This window comes from Macaca fascicularis, chromosome 5 (assembly GCF_037993035.2).
Source record: "Macaca fascicularis isolate 582-1 chromosome 5, T2T-MFA8v1.1".
NCBI lineage: Eukaryota > Metazoa > Chordata > Mammalia > Primates > Cercopithecidae > Macaca > Macaca fascicularis.
Window position 1 is genome coordinate 5,279,238 of NC_088379.1, and position 14,043 is coordinate 5,293,280.

Sequence of the window (14,043 nt, forward strand, 5' to 3'; positions counted from 1 at the left end):
CCAGGCAATTAATAAAGACCTTTAACCCTGAAAAGGCCGTGGCTGTGGTTATCAGTTTTTGAGTTAACACTTTAATGTCCATGTTCTCAGATTCCTCTGTCCCATGCAGTGGCACGTCACTATTTTAGTCCTTGGTTAGAGATTTTCTGCTAAAATAATACCATTGTATCAGTTAGATTTGGAAGCATCTAATTTTCTATGAGGATTTGATTTCTCTTTTCACAGACCGTTTTGGTTGTGTTGGTTGTGGCACTTTCTTCAGTACAGAGTAGGGGACAGAGGGTGTGTGTTGACAGTTCCCGTAGGACTTGGGTCACTGACTCCTGCACAGGGGCTTGGAGGAGCCTGCAGATGGTCTCATGTCCCCAGAAGGAGTGCGAGGCTTAGACGCAGTACTGTGCTGGGATGAGCGCGCCCTTCCCTCCACTCTGCCACTCACCGGCTCTAGGGCCTGTCTCTGCTTCCATTTCCCCCTCTATCCCCGGATGACTGTGAGATGAAGTCAGCACCCAGGACTTGGGAAGTGCTGTGAAAAGCATCGAGTGCTCCGCTTGGCCCTCGTGTGTCTTCGTATAGACCCAGAGCACCAGGACCCTAGTCCCGTGCTCGTTCCTCCCCTCACATCCACGTCCTGCACTAGGGGAATTTCTGAACCCCAGGTTCTCTAAAGAAGAAAATGCCAAATCAACATTGCTTCTTCTCTTTAAAAGACAGGACAAAACAAAAACTTCATAATCCAAGGGTTCTGGGAATGGTTTAAGGAAAAAAAGAAATTTTTCCATAAGGCTTCAGAAGTCCAGTCCTTTTGAATCAGTCTGCAGGCTTATGTTGGGTTTGTGTATGTGTGTGTGTTGGGGGGTGCATGCCTCGTTGATAACAACTGCAATCTGTGTGCAGAATGTTGGGGTACCATGCTATGCTAAATGCTATACTATTAATGAATGACATCTCACTGTGCTAAAAGCTGCTGTTTTCTGTGTCTAAGTCACTAACCACAAAGCTGTGTGTGTTGCAGTGGGAACCGGAAGACGGCTTTCCTGCTTCCTGCAGCAGAGGCTTGGGAGAAGAGGTGCTTTATGATAACGCAGGCCTGTACGATAACTTGCCGCCTCCGCAAATCTTTGCCCGCTACTCTTCTGCTGACAGAAAGGCCTCTAGGCTGTCTGCTGACAAGCTGTCCTCTAACCATTACAAATACCCCGCCTCCGCTCAGTCTGTCACTAATACCTCTTCTGTGGGGAGGGCGTCTCTCGGGCTCAACTCGCAGGTACGGCATCTTCTTCTGTAAGATTCTAGAACCACCTTCAAGTCACATTGCTCCAACAGAGTTTTGCAGCTTGTAGTAAATGGGACTCATCAAAGGCAAAGCGTAATGGTTTTTTTTTTTTTTTTTCCCTCAACTAGAATATAATTTGCAGCCTGACTACCAAGGAACTGATGAGATATTTCTAACGAGCTCATGGTTTATCTGAGCACTGCGTTTCTTTGCCCACATCTGGCTCTCTTTCTGTTCTTGGAAAATTCCCCAGTGAAATTTTGTGAATTATGTCAACTAAAGGAAGAGAATTTAAAAGAAACGGGTAGTAAAACCTTCCAGAAGATTCTTGAACGGCCAGTTTCTTTAGCATGTTTCCATTACACGTAATGAGGAAGGGTTGACTCTGTGTAGTCATTGCTTTTGATCTTTAAACATGAAATAGATTATTCAGAGTACGATAGTGTTTCTCCATGACAAGTCTAAAGGTATACTCTCCAAAACTAGACAATGATAATAAGGACTTTTGATGACCATTGAATAATAACCATGATGTTGAACTGTTGTCCATTGCACACCCTGTATTTATGGCAAACAGTAACATTTCAGAGTAATTTTGTAGTGTTAGGCCTTTTTAAAAAAAAAAAAAAAAAGATGAAGTCTCACTATGTTGCCCAGGCAGGACTTGAACTGTGGGCTCAAGTGATCCTCCTGCCTTGGCCTCCCAAGTAGCTGGGACAACAGGCACATGCCACTGTGCCCGGCTTATACATGTTTAACCTAAGGATTTTTTATGCTTTGCCTAAAGACCTAAGCCCATATGTAAGAATATGAACATACAGCAGATGGGTATGTTTTAGGTCTTTGTTTTTTTCTCCATTCTTTGGAAAGTCTTAATAAAATAATGAACCAGATAAAATTGTAGAATTGTAGATAGTAGTGACTGAGAACACTAACTCCCAATAGGTTGGCTTCATCAAAAGTCAGATGCGCAGGTTGGTGTTGGTTTTTGATTTTTCATGATGGTTGTTCAGATCCCATCCCTGGGAATTCCCATTCAGTGAGTCTGAGGGGCCCTGAGCCAAGTGTAGTTGGGGGGCAGGGGTAGGGGAGCCGTTGGCCTCTTTTGAGGACTTAACGCCAAAAAGTTGGCAGGTTATGTGTTGTATTTATTAAGTGAATGTGTATCTGTCTACGTTTCTACCTGTCTTTTTATTGGCATTAGAGTCGTAAACCCTGCCACAGTTGGCCATCTTGCCCACTTGGATTGTCCCCACATGGGTTGAGAATCATTCGATGTGTGGTTCCCATGTGGAGTTTTTGTTATTATTGCTCCCTTTTGTTTTTGTTGAAATAGGAAACACTTTTGCAAGTTAAATTCCATGACCTCTGGGTTTCCTGTCCTCATTTGGTCATTTTAATGGGAGCCTATTGCTTACTGGCGAGACCTTGCACTTTTCTGAGCACTTACGTGCCATATGCTTCATCCGTGTATGGCACACCATCTGATCTTTTTAGGAACCCTGTGGGGAGATATCTCTTTACATTTTTAAATGATCAAATGGGGGCTCAGAAAGTTTAAAGAACTTGCTCAACATCTCCTAAATGACAGAGCCAGAATTTGGAGCTAGATCTCTCTGCCTCCCAAAAACCGAGGCCTGCAACAGAAGGAAACGTATCATGGAAAAAAGCATGGGCGTGGATGCTGGAGTGAGCCTTTGCCGTCGTGCTGAGTTAATCACACAACTAAGCTACACGTAAGGTCACTTCAGCAAAATGCAAAACGTGTTGGCCTGTATCAATCTCAGGGGTAGAGTACTGTTTCCCTGTTTCAGAAACCTGTAGTTAGTGGAAGTTTAGTTTCCCTATTATTGCTGCTGCATCTGTGTTATGCTTCTTTTGCTTCCTTCCACGGACTCCATCAGCAAGTAAGAAGGCGGTCACTTACCCCATTAGGATGTCACTCAGTGTCAAAGCACTTGGAGCAGCAGAACTCACACTGCAGGGTCGTGCTCCTGTCCTAAAAGGCATCCCACTGAAATAAAAGCTGTTGATCCTCAGAAACACACACTCCTCCTCTGAGCTGAGTGCTCTGGGGTACAGCTGCCTGTGCCAGCTTGGTTAGCATTTGCGATCTGCCAGTAGACAGGGGTCACTTCCGCAGCATTCCAGCGGAGCACATCCTACACAGCCTCTGCCACACCCTCCTTAGCCATTCCCCAGAATCCCAGCAGCCCAGTGTTTGGAAACCATGTTGGTTTTCTTTTTTTTTTTTTTTTTTTTGAGACGGAGTCTGGCTCTGTCGCCCAGGCTGGAATGCAGTGGCCGGATCTCAGCTCACTGCAAGCTCCGCCTCCCGGGTTCACGCCATTCTCCTGCCTCAGCCTCCCGAGTAGCTGGGACTACAGGCGCCCGCCACCTCGCCCAGCTAGTTTTTTTTTGGTATTTTTTAGTAGAGACGGGGTTTCACCGTGTTAGCCAGGATGGTCTCGATCTCCTAACCTCGTGATCTGCCCGTCTTGGCCTCCCAAAGTGCTGGGATTACAGGCTTGAGCCACCGTGCCCGGCCTACCATCTTGGTTTTCTTTCACATTCATTTTTTTCCGCATCGATACTAGTTTCTCTAGTACTTAGAGTCAGAGACTGAAAGAAACAACTGCAGGAAAAAAAAAAAGACCAAGATTTGTTCGACTGTGTGTTTATTTTTCATGTTCTTGTATGTTTATTTCAACAGCTCAAGGGTAAAAAGCCCCCCGTGGCATCTAATGGGGTCACAGGAAAAGGGAAGACTCTGAGCAGTCAGCCAAAAAAAGCGGATCCTGCGGCTGGTGTGAAAAGGACAGCTTCGAGTAAGTATACCATTGGATGTCTTGCATTCTGGCTTCAAGCGCACTTGGTGGAGCCGGGCCTGTCTGAGCCTGCCCACCAGTGAGTGCCAGCTTGGGGTCAGCTGGAGAGACGGAGCGATGGGCACCGTCATCCTTCCTCATCGGCCACGTGGAAGGACAGTGGCGAATTCAACCCAGCTTTTCTGACTGTGCTTGTAAATTGAAGCCCAGAATTGGTTTGCTGCCTGTGGGATTGACTCAGCATTTTAAAATAGGAGGCAGTTGTGAGTGCAAGTTGCTTGCAGCTCCAGGTAGCCCTGGACTCCAGGTCAGGAGACCTCAACTCTGGTCCCTGATCTGTGGTTGACAAGCCGTGCAAACTCTAAACTCAGCATCTTTTTCTGTCAGACATAGACACGTGGCTCCTGCAGTTGGCGCAGCTGGGATAACTGAGGTAGTACACGGACCTCAAAGCACCAGAGCAGTACGAGGAGTTCTGAGGAATGGTTAGTCCTGCGGTGCCTGTGTCCACAGCAAGCCATTCTTATGCAATCCGGTTTACTAAACACAGCCACTTTGTAAGCATAGGCATTATCCTTTACCCCATCATAGAAATGAGAAAAGAATAACCAAGAGAGTAAGCAGCTCTCCCGAGGGCTCACAGCTGGTACATTACAGAGCCAGAGTGGGTGCCAGGCTTTCAAACTCCACATCCAGCCGAAAATAGATTGGGCAGAGAAGCATTAAGATATGAGAGACTCAGCCTGCCTGTACCCAGCACCTTCTTCCCTTGCCTCCACTAGATCCATCTGGGGTGATATGGCATCTCTTAAGTGTTTGTGTTTGCATTAGTCCTCATTATGTTGGATGTCTAATCAGGGAGCCAGCCAGGCAGCATTTTTTCACTCAAGGGACTCAAAGATACACTAAAGTAGTTGCTGTCTGGCAGCTTCAGTCCAACAGATCCACACATGCAGACAAGCAAGTGGTAGGGCTGCAGTGTGGGGATTTACAGGTGAGGGCCTCCTGAGTCCATCTGGGCATGTCCAGGAAGATTTCCCAGAGGAAGAAGGTGGGAGTTAGGTGCAGATGTTGAGTTTGATGTGGTTACATGCCATCGCCTCTTGGGATTTGTACCCGAGATTTTCGAATCTGGATCTGTGCAACTGGTAGGCCAGTCTCTGTGCTAATGAAGATGAGTCCGGCTAGCCCCAGCTGGTAACCCCCACGCCAGCTGCCGCAGAGAGAGGCTCTCACACCGGCACGTGCCGACATCCCTTTGCCCTGTGGTTCTGGTTTTGGAGTCAGAGTATCCACATAGGGGAATGGAGAGGCTGGCAGTGTCCTTGGCCATGTTTGTGGACGAGGCTTGGAATCGCTCCGCAGGACCAGGCGGCGTCTTGCCCCGAGGAAGGGTGTACATCCCTGACCTAAGCTTTTCTCCACCTCTGTTCCACCCAACATGCATGTTGACCAGATAGGTTGGAGCCAGTTGGGCCAAAGCCTCCCTCCTACCCCCATTTGTTTAATGTACTAACTTCCTTTGACCTTATCTGGCAAATCTTATTTCCTGAATGTGTTGGGTGTATTTACTTTCACCTCTTTTCGTGTTGTTTCTTTGGGAAGGGGCAGATGGGGGAGAGGAGCAGCTCACACCCGGAAAGGTTTATTAAAAGCAAAATCCGAATCCCACGGAGTCTCATTCGCCATGGTGTTTCTCTGTCAGTACCTGTGCTGACTTTATTTTCTAGATGATTTATTCCTTTATTTTATGAGACCTTCTGTAGGGAGTTTTTATTAACTTTGGTGACATCTAATGGTGACAAAAGAGAAAAATAATGGCATTCCGTGTTTTTGCTGAATCCAGCCATTTGCATTATAGATTAGATGAGATTACATGGGGACCAAAAGATGTGGAGATTTATAGGTTATTGCATTGCGTTTGTTGGGAAAACAGCTTACTTTAGAAATAAGTGAGTAGAGTTCGGACTTGCCCCTGTTTGCAAAATATGTCGTTATTTTAGCTGCGAACAGTGATCCTTTCGTTTCAGGTTGTTGAGTGCTTCGCCTCTCCTCAGGCTGCTGACCCTTTTGCTGTCATTCTATGTGTTTCTTTTGGTTAGGGGAAAATTGACTGGGGAGTGATCACTTTTTATACCTTCATAAATGCAGTATTTCATTGAAATCGTGATGGCTTACATTGCAAGAATTGGCAAATCCAGCATTTAGGACAGGTGCTCGAAATGGCTCCCTGCTGTCCCTGAGAGGACAAGGCTCTGGGAATCACTTATCGCCGATATGGTAAGAATTGTCAGTGTCCACTACGTCAGGCATCATGTTATTTTGTTAGATTTTTTTCAGATATATGTTTCTGATTTAAAACACACACACACACGTCTCATTTAAAACGTGCACATGTGCACATGCATGCACACATACAGGATTCCTTCTCGTTTCTGCTTTAGAGAGGGTGAAGCTCAGCTGCTCCAGAGATTGCTTGCAGAGTCACGTAGCAAGGGAGGGTGGAGTGTGGGTTTCTAGCCACCTCCCTGAGTCCATTGTTTTTGTTAACCATCATGCCACCCCCGTGGCTTCTACCTGAAGTAGTTTCTAGCCTTTCGAGGGAGTCAGACGTGTGGGGTGTGCGGTCAGGAAGGCCTGGGAGTTGCCCTCAGGTGTGAGTGATTGTTAGAAGCGACTGAGAGATCTCGGAAGCTTTGAAATCGGTTATCCTCCATCTGAGTTTTGTTAGAACCTTCATTTCTTCCATGTGTCTTAACAAAGAGGTGTTGTCCTAAATTACTGTTATTAAAAGGCCCACATAATAAGAGGAAGAGAGCGTGGGGCCAGGTTTTGAAAGCCGTTTTCACGGGTGGTGTGATGTTGCCAAGTCTGTGAATTTTCCCTTCGGCTAGTTTCCTCTTCATTTATTCATTTTATGAAATAAGCATTTATGTATTGCCCATTTTTGTGTTTGTTCTAAGTGCTTTATAAATATTTAATCCTTGCAACCACTCAGTGCATTACTATCCCCATTTCACAGATAAGGGAAACTGAGGCACAGAGGGATTTCGTGCCCTGTTCCAGGTCATGCAGCTACACGTACAAGCTGGGACTCCTTCCTAGACGGTCAGGCTCCAGATACTGCTCCTGGCTGCCTCTTCATGTATCTGCTGTTCACTTAGTCACTAAACAAGCATTTATTGTGGCACACTCCGTGCCAGGTGCTGATCTCAGTGCTGGGGGTGTAGCAGCAATTCAGATGAATTCAGAGCCAGGCAGATGACATGACCGTAAGGAACAGATACTGCAGGGTTATGGAGGTGTTTGAAGATGGTAGAGAAGGAAGCAGATTTCAGACATTACTTTTGATAGTAATCGACTCCTGTGTCTGTTATAAAATGTTCACACTCCACCTTGTTGAGATTAATTATAAGCCATGTGCCTCAAAGGGAAGTGAGTTAAAGGAATCTCCTAATATTCTGTGTTTAAAAATTTGATTCAAAGAATATTGGAGAATTTGAACTAGTCGCTTTTCTGCTTAGTTCAAACCAGCCCTGTCCTTTTTCTTACTGAATTAGCACAGTAACTGGCTTTGTGTTTGTTTACTCAGTTGGCTGATTAAACAGGCTTTTTGAGTTCCCCCATTGTCTGCTTGAATAAACCTAATGTTTTTTGACATGGGGTCTCACTGTCATCCAGGCTGGAGCGCAGTGGCAGAATCACAGCTCACTGCAGCCTCAGACTCCCCGGCTCAAGCGACTCTCCCACCTCAGCCTCCTGAGTAGCTGGGACTACAGGCATGTGCCACCACGCCTGGCTAATTTTTTATTTTTTGTAGAGAAGGGATCGTTCCATGTTTCCCAGGCTAGTAAACCTAATTTTTAATGGCTGCTTTTTTTCCTTCTCGAGATGCTGCCCAGTACAAGTACGGCAAGAACCGGGTAGAAGCAGACGCCAAGCGGCTACAGACCAAAGAAGAGGAGCTGCTGAAGAGGAAAGAGGTCCTGCGGAATAGGCTGGCCCAGCTCCGCAAGGAAAGAAAAGACCTTCGAGCGGCCATCGAAGTGAACGCAGGTATGAAGGATGCGGGTGACTGCCCAGGGTGCATGTTTGTGTTGGAGACGGGAGATTTCATTCTGCTTTGCCCAAAGGACCTGTTGCTCACCAAGGCTGCCATTTTATTTAGTAAGAGTAGGTTATTTATTTGGTAAGAGTGAGTTATTTGGTAAGAATGGGTGGGTTGGTGAGAGTGGGTTAGTTGGTAAGAGTGGGTTAGTGGGTAAGTGGGTTAGTTGGTGAGAATGGGTTAGTGGGTGAGAGTGAGTTAGTAAGAATGGGTTAGTAAGAGTGGGTGATTTGGTGAGAGTGAGTTGGTAAGAGTGGGTTAGTTGGTGAGAGTGGGTTAGAGTGGGTTATTGGGTGAGAGTGGGTTAGTGGGTGAGAGTGGGTTAGTTGGTGAGTGGGTGAGCGTGGGTTAGTGGGTTAGTTGGTGAGAGTGAGTTATTTGGTGAGAGTGGGCTGGTGGGTGAGAGTGGGTTAGTTGGAGAGAGTGGGTTAGTAAGTGGGTTAGTTGGTGAGAGTGGGTTAGTGGGTGAGAGTAAGAGTGGGTGATTTGATGAGTGTGAATTGGTAAGAGTGGGTTAGTTGGTGAGTGTGGGTTATTTGGTAAGAGTGGGTTAGAGTGGGTTATTTGGTGAGAGTGGGTTGGTGAGAGTGGGTGAGAGTGGGTTAGTTGGTGAGTGGGTTAGCAAGAGTGGGTTAGTTGGTGAGAGTGGGCTAGTGGGAGAGAGTGGGTTAGTAAGTGGGTTAGTTGGTGAGAGTGGGTTAGTGGGTGAGAGTAAGAGTGGGTGATTTGGTGTCAGTTGGTAAGAGTGGGTTAGTTAGAGTGGGTTATTTGTGAGAGTGGGTTAGTTGGTGAGAGTGGGTTAGTGGGTGATTTGGTGTCAGTTGGTAAGAGTGGGTTAGTTAGAGTGGGTTATTTGTGAGAGTGGGTTAGTTGGTGAGTGGGTTAGCAAGAGTGGGTTGGTGAGTGGGCTAGTGGGTGAGAGTGGGTTAGTTGGTGAGTGGGTTAGTGGGTGAGAGTGGGTTAGCAGGTAAGAGTGGGTTAGTAAGAGTGGATTAGTTGGTGTGAGTGGGTTAGTGGGTGAGAGTGGGTTAGTAAGAGTGGGTTAGTTGGTGTGAATGGGTTATTTGGTGACAGCGAGTTAGTAAGAGTGGGTTAGTTGGTGAAAGTGGGTTAATTAGTAAGAGTGGGTTAATAAGAGTGGGTTAGTGGGTGAGAGTGGGTTAGTAAGAGTAGGTTAGTTGGTGAAAGTGGGTTAATTAGTAAGAGTGGGTTAGTTGGTGTTGGGTTAGTGGGTGAGAGTGGGTTAGCGGGTGAGAGTGGGGTAAGAGTGGGTTAGTAAGAGTGGGTGTGAGTGGGTTAGTTGGTAAAAGTGGGTTAATTAGTAAGAGTGGGTTAGTTGTGAGTGGGTTAGTGAGTGAGAGTAGATTATTTGGTGAGAGTAAGAGTGGGTTAGTTGGTGTGAGTGGGAGTGCGCTAGTGGGTGAGAGTGGGTTAGTGGTTTATTTGGTGAGAGTGGGCTAGTAAGAGGGGGTTAGTTGAAGTGGGTTAATTAGTAAGAGTGGCTTAGTAAGAGTGGGTTAGTTGGTGTGAGTGGGTCAGTGGGTGAGAGTGGGTCAGTGGGTGAGAGTGGGTCAGTGGGTTATTTGGTGAGAGTGGGCTAGTAAAAGTAGGTTAGTTGGTGAAAGTGGGTTAATTAGTAAGAGTGGCTTAGTAAGAGTGGGTTACTTGGTGTGAGTGGGTGAGAGTGGGTTAGTAAGAGGGGGTTGGTATGAGTGCTTTAGTTGGTGAGAGTGGGTTAGTGGGTTATTTGGTGTGAGTGGGTTAGTTGGTAAGAGTGGGTTACTTGGTGTGAGTGGGTGAGAGTGGGTTAGTGGGTTATTTGGTAAGAGTGGGTTAGTAAGAGCGGGTTAGTTGGTGTGAGTGGGTGAGAGTGGGTTAGTGAGTGAGAGTGGGTGGGAGTGGGTGAGTTGGTGTGAGTGGGTGGGAGTGCGTGAGAGTGGGTGGCAATGGGTGAGTTGGTGAGAGTGGGTTAGTTGATGTGAATGGGTTAGTGGGTTATTTGGTGAGAGTGGGTGAGTGGGTTATTTGGTAAGAGTGGGTTAGTAAGAGCAGGTTAGTTGGTGTGAGTGGGTGAGTTGGTGTGAGTGGGTTAGTGGATGAAAGTGGGTTATTTGGTGAGAGTGGGTTAGTAAGAGTGGGTTAGTTGGTGTGAGTGGGTGGGATTGCGTGAGAGTGGGTGAGTGGGTGGCAGTGGGTGAGTTGGTGAGAGTGGGTTAGTTGATGTGAATGGGTTAGTGGGTTATTTGGTGAGAGTGGGTTAATAAGAGTGGGTGAGTGGGTCAATTGGTGAGAGTGGGTTAGTGGGTTATTTGGTAAGAGTGGGTTAGTAAGAGTGGGCTAGTGGGTGAGAGTGAGTGGGTTAGTGGGTAAGAGTGGGTTAGTTGGTGAAAGTGGGTTAGTAAGAGTGGGTTAGTTGGTGTGAGTGGGTTATTTGGTGAGAGTAAGAGTGGGTTAGTGGGTGAGAGTGGGCGAGAGTGGGTTAGTAAGAGTGGGTTATTTGGTGAGAGTGGGTTAGTGGATGAGAGTGGGCTTGTAAGAGTGGGTTAGTTGGTGAAAGTGGGTTAATTAGTAAGAGTGGGTTAGTTGGTGTGAGTGGGTGAGAGTGGGTTAGTAAGAGTGGGTTAGTTGGTGTGAGTGCTTTAGTTGGTGAGAGTGGGTTAGTGGGTTATTTGGTGAGAGTGGGTTACTTGGTTTGAGTGGGTGAGAGTGGGTAAGTGGGTGGGAGTGGGTGAGTTGGTGAGAGTGGGTTAGTAAGTGGGTTAGTGGGTATGAGTGGGTTAGGCGGTGAGAGTTGGTGAGAGTAGGTTAGTGGGTGAGAGTGGGTCAGTTGGTGTGAGTGGGTTAGTAAGAGTGGGTTAGGGGGTGAAAGTGGGTTAGTTGGTGAGAGTGGGTTAGTAAGGGTGGGTTAGTGGGTGAGGGTGGGTTAGCAGGTGAGAGTGGGTTAGTAAAAGTGGGTGAGAGTGGGTTAGTTGGTAAGAGTGGGTTAGTAAGAGTGGGTTAGTGTGTGTGAGTGGGTTAGTGGGTGAGAGTGGGTTAGCGGGTGAGAGTGGGTTAGTGGGTGAGAGTGGGTTAAGAGTGGATTAGTGGGTGAGGGTGGGTTAGTAAGAGTGGGTTAGTGTTCCAAGCCTGCAGGATAGTGAAGATGCAGGAAGGCCAGGGGTGCTTTTGGCTTTGAAAAAGAGAACCTCGCCTGCTGGCCAGCACCGGCCCAGGCCCTGGGCACAAGTCTGTTCACCTCTTAGGACTGATGTTGTCATCTGTCCAGTGGGTGCGTCTTAGGTTACTGCAGCAAACCTCAAATAAAATAAGTGAACGTTCCTTAAAGAAACGTGTGCCATGTCCAGTAGAGATGCCAGCTGTGCTACTGTTCATTGCCTCGGGGGCAAATAAGATGACTGAGGGATCGGTGGAGCGTTAGGGAAGGACGGGGTTCACACCCCAATGCAGTGGCAGCTTCAGGAACTGTGGAGTTTAGGGTCCACGTTTCAAAATGAGTACATTGAGTCCCAGAGCCAGGAGCTCCCAGCCTTGGTGAGAATCAGCGTCTCCTGTTGCCTGGTCCGAGTCCTCACAGCTGCAGCAAAGGGAAGTGGCTGGAGAAGGACTCTGCTCCCTTAGAGAACTGCTGAATTTAAGTTTTGCAACGAGGACCGAAGTCAGGGGAGCTCAACCTCAGACATTTTGTGGAAGTTCTTTTCGGGGAGCAGGTGCCTTCTCTGTTGTTTGGAGAGCCTGTGCCGGCCGCAGGAGTAAGGGCGTTTCTGGGAATTCCAGGCAGGAAGCCACAGGCGATTCTGGAGGAGAAGCTGAAGCAGCTGGAGGAGGAGTGCCGGCAGAAGGAGGCGGAACGCGTCAGCCTGGAGCTGGAGCTGACGGAGGTCAAGGAGAGCCTGAAGAAAGCACTGGCGGGCGGAGTCACCCTGGGGCTGGCCATCGAGCCCAAGTCAGGAACATCGAATCCACAGGTGTGTGTCCTTCTGGCTCACCTTGGAGGCTGGTGCGGCCTCGCATGACCAAGAGCCGGTGCACCCAGAGAGAATGTGGAGTGGCTCTGGGGCGTAGCTTGCTTGTGGCCCCTTAGCGTGCCCAGCAGAAGACAGTTCATGTGTTAGCATCAGACACTTTCATCAGCCGGGCGTGTGTTCCCGACATGCTTTCTTACCTCTCGCTGAAATGTTAAAAGGCATGGAAACACTGAGTCTGTGCCTTTCCCCTTTGCACCATCTGTTTAGAACAGATCCAGTCCTCATGTCTCTTCTGAACCAGGTCCTAATTTGACACCGGTTCATTAGGTAGCCAGTCCTTATAGACCGTCGAGCATGTCTGAGAGTTAAGCCAGGTGCTGGGGAAACTGAAGTGAATGGCGCGGTCTGTATCCTCTTAGAATCGAACAGAACAAAGCGGTCTCCTCTTCCCTCGTGAGTCTTCCCCGTCCCTGGTTCCTCTTCACTGATTCGGCGAGGTCGCTGAGAACTTAGATGTCTTCTCCACTTGGTCATTCTGTTGAGCCTCCTGTCTTGTGAGTTGGATGCCGTCACTTCCACTGAGTGAGGGAGGCACTGGGCCCAGAGGAGTAAACACACCTGCAGGGCAGACAGAACAGGCAGCCGGTGAGGGACGGCTGGACTTCAGCCCCTGTCCCAGCCAAAACACCGCGGGTGCCCCTGGGTCCCCACCCACTGCGTCCTGAATGCTTCCCTTCTAGATCCTTGGTTCCCAACCCCCTGGTAAAACGCTGAGCCTGGTTGAACCCACCGCTGCTCCACGTGAGCCTTGGGCGGGTTTGTGGGGAAGACTGACACGTTTATGGGTTGACAACAGCCCTGAGTTTCAGTCACCTGCTGGCCCCTGCCGGGCACCCCCCGTACGGCCTGCTCTTCCTTACTCTCCCCTTCTCTTACAAGCCCCCCATCCCTGCACCAGGCTTCTGTGGCACCCCAGCCATCACCTCCAACCCAGAGGACAACCTCCCTCTTGCCTGCAGAGCTGAGCAAGCAGCGAGGTCACTGCTCTGTCCTCAAACCACAAACCCAGCCACTTGTGCACTGTTCTTTCGGGTGTTCAAGAGGCGGCTCTGGGGTCACACAGACCAGGGCTTAAAATCACTGGACTTCTCTAGGCCCTGAGTTTTTCATCTGTAAAATGGAGAAAATAATAATGGCCGCTGCACAGGACTGTGTGTGCAGAGGCTTTTGGCACAGTGCTCACCGAAGGACCTGTGTTCGTTCACGTCTTCCCAAACGTATACATGCCTGCATTCATTCATTCCACTCATCCAACAATTGCTTGTTGATATCATTATATACATTATGTATTACATAAAATCATATAAATTCAACAATTATTTATATATTATATATGAAATACAATTATTTATGCGAGATACATACTATTTAATATATAAAGGTGTGTGTGTACACACATATGCATATGCTGTGATCCTTCTTGAACTCCTGGGCTCAAGTGCTCCTCCCACCTCACCTCTTGAGTCGCTGTGGTTACCGGCGGGGGCCACCATGCCCAGCCCATGTTCTGTTCTCCCTCTGTGTGCTACAAACTACTCCAGGCCTGCAGTTGTGAACAAGATAGGTGAGAATCCCCGTTTCATGGAGCTTATGTTCTCGTGAGGGAGGCAAACCAATAAAATACATTGGTGTAAGATGCGGACAGATCTGTGGCAACAGTGAAGCAGGGCTGAGGAGGAGGGGTGCAGGGGGAATTGGAATCCAAGGACCAGGAGGTGCCTTGGGTGTCCCTAGCCCCTCATCCAGCAGAAATGAGGACAAGAGCATAGTGGGGTCAGGTGCAGTGAGGGTGGCAGTGAAGCTGTG

At 48.1% G+C, this 14,043-nt stretch overlaps 1 protein-coding gene across 10 annotated transcripts in view; it reads left to right on the top strand.

Annotated features, from left to right (window-relative positions):
• The window catches only part of AFAP1 (actin filament associated protein 1), a 191,586-nt gene that overhangs the window by 161,454 nt on the left and 16,089 nt on the right, over positions 1-14,043 (top strand). For 4 of the 10 annotated variants that reach the window (XM_065544722.1, XM_065544721.1, XM_065544724.2 and 1 more), the window contains 4 exons: positions 1,016-1,267; positions 3,990-4,104; positions 7,996-8,160; positions 11,987-12,177. In XM_065544722.1, coding sequence (XP_065400794.1) covers positions 1,016-1,267; positions 3,990-4,104; positions 7,996-8,160; positions 11,987-12,177 — 723 coding nt within the window. The remainder of the gene's footprint in view (positions 1-1,015; positions 1,268-3,989; positions 4,105-7,995; positions 8,161-11,986; positions 12,178-14,043) is intronic. The other 6 variants (XM_074039357.1, XM_065544726.1, XM_074039359.1 and 3 more) reach the window with 3 other exon arrangements.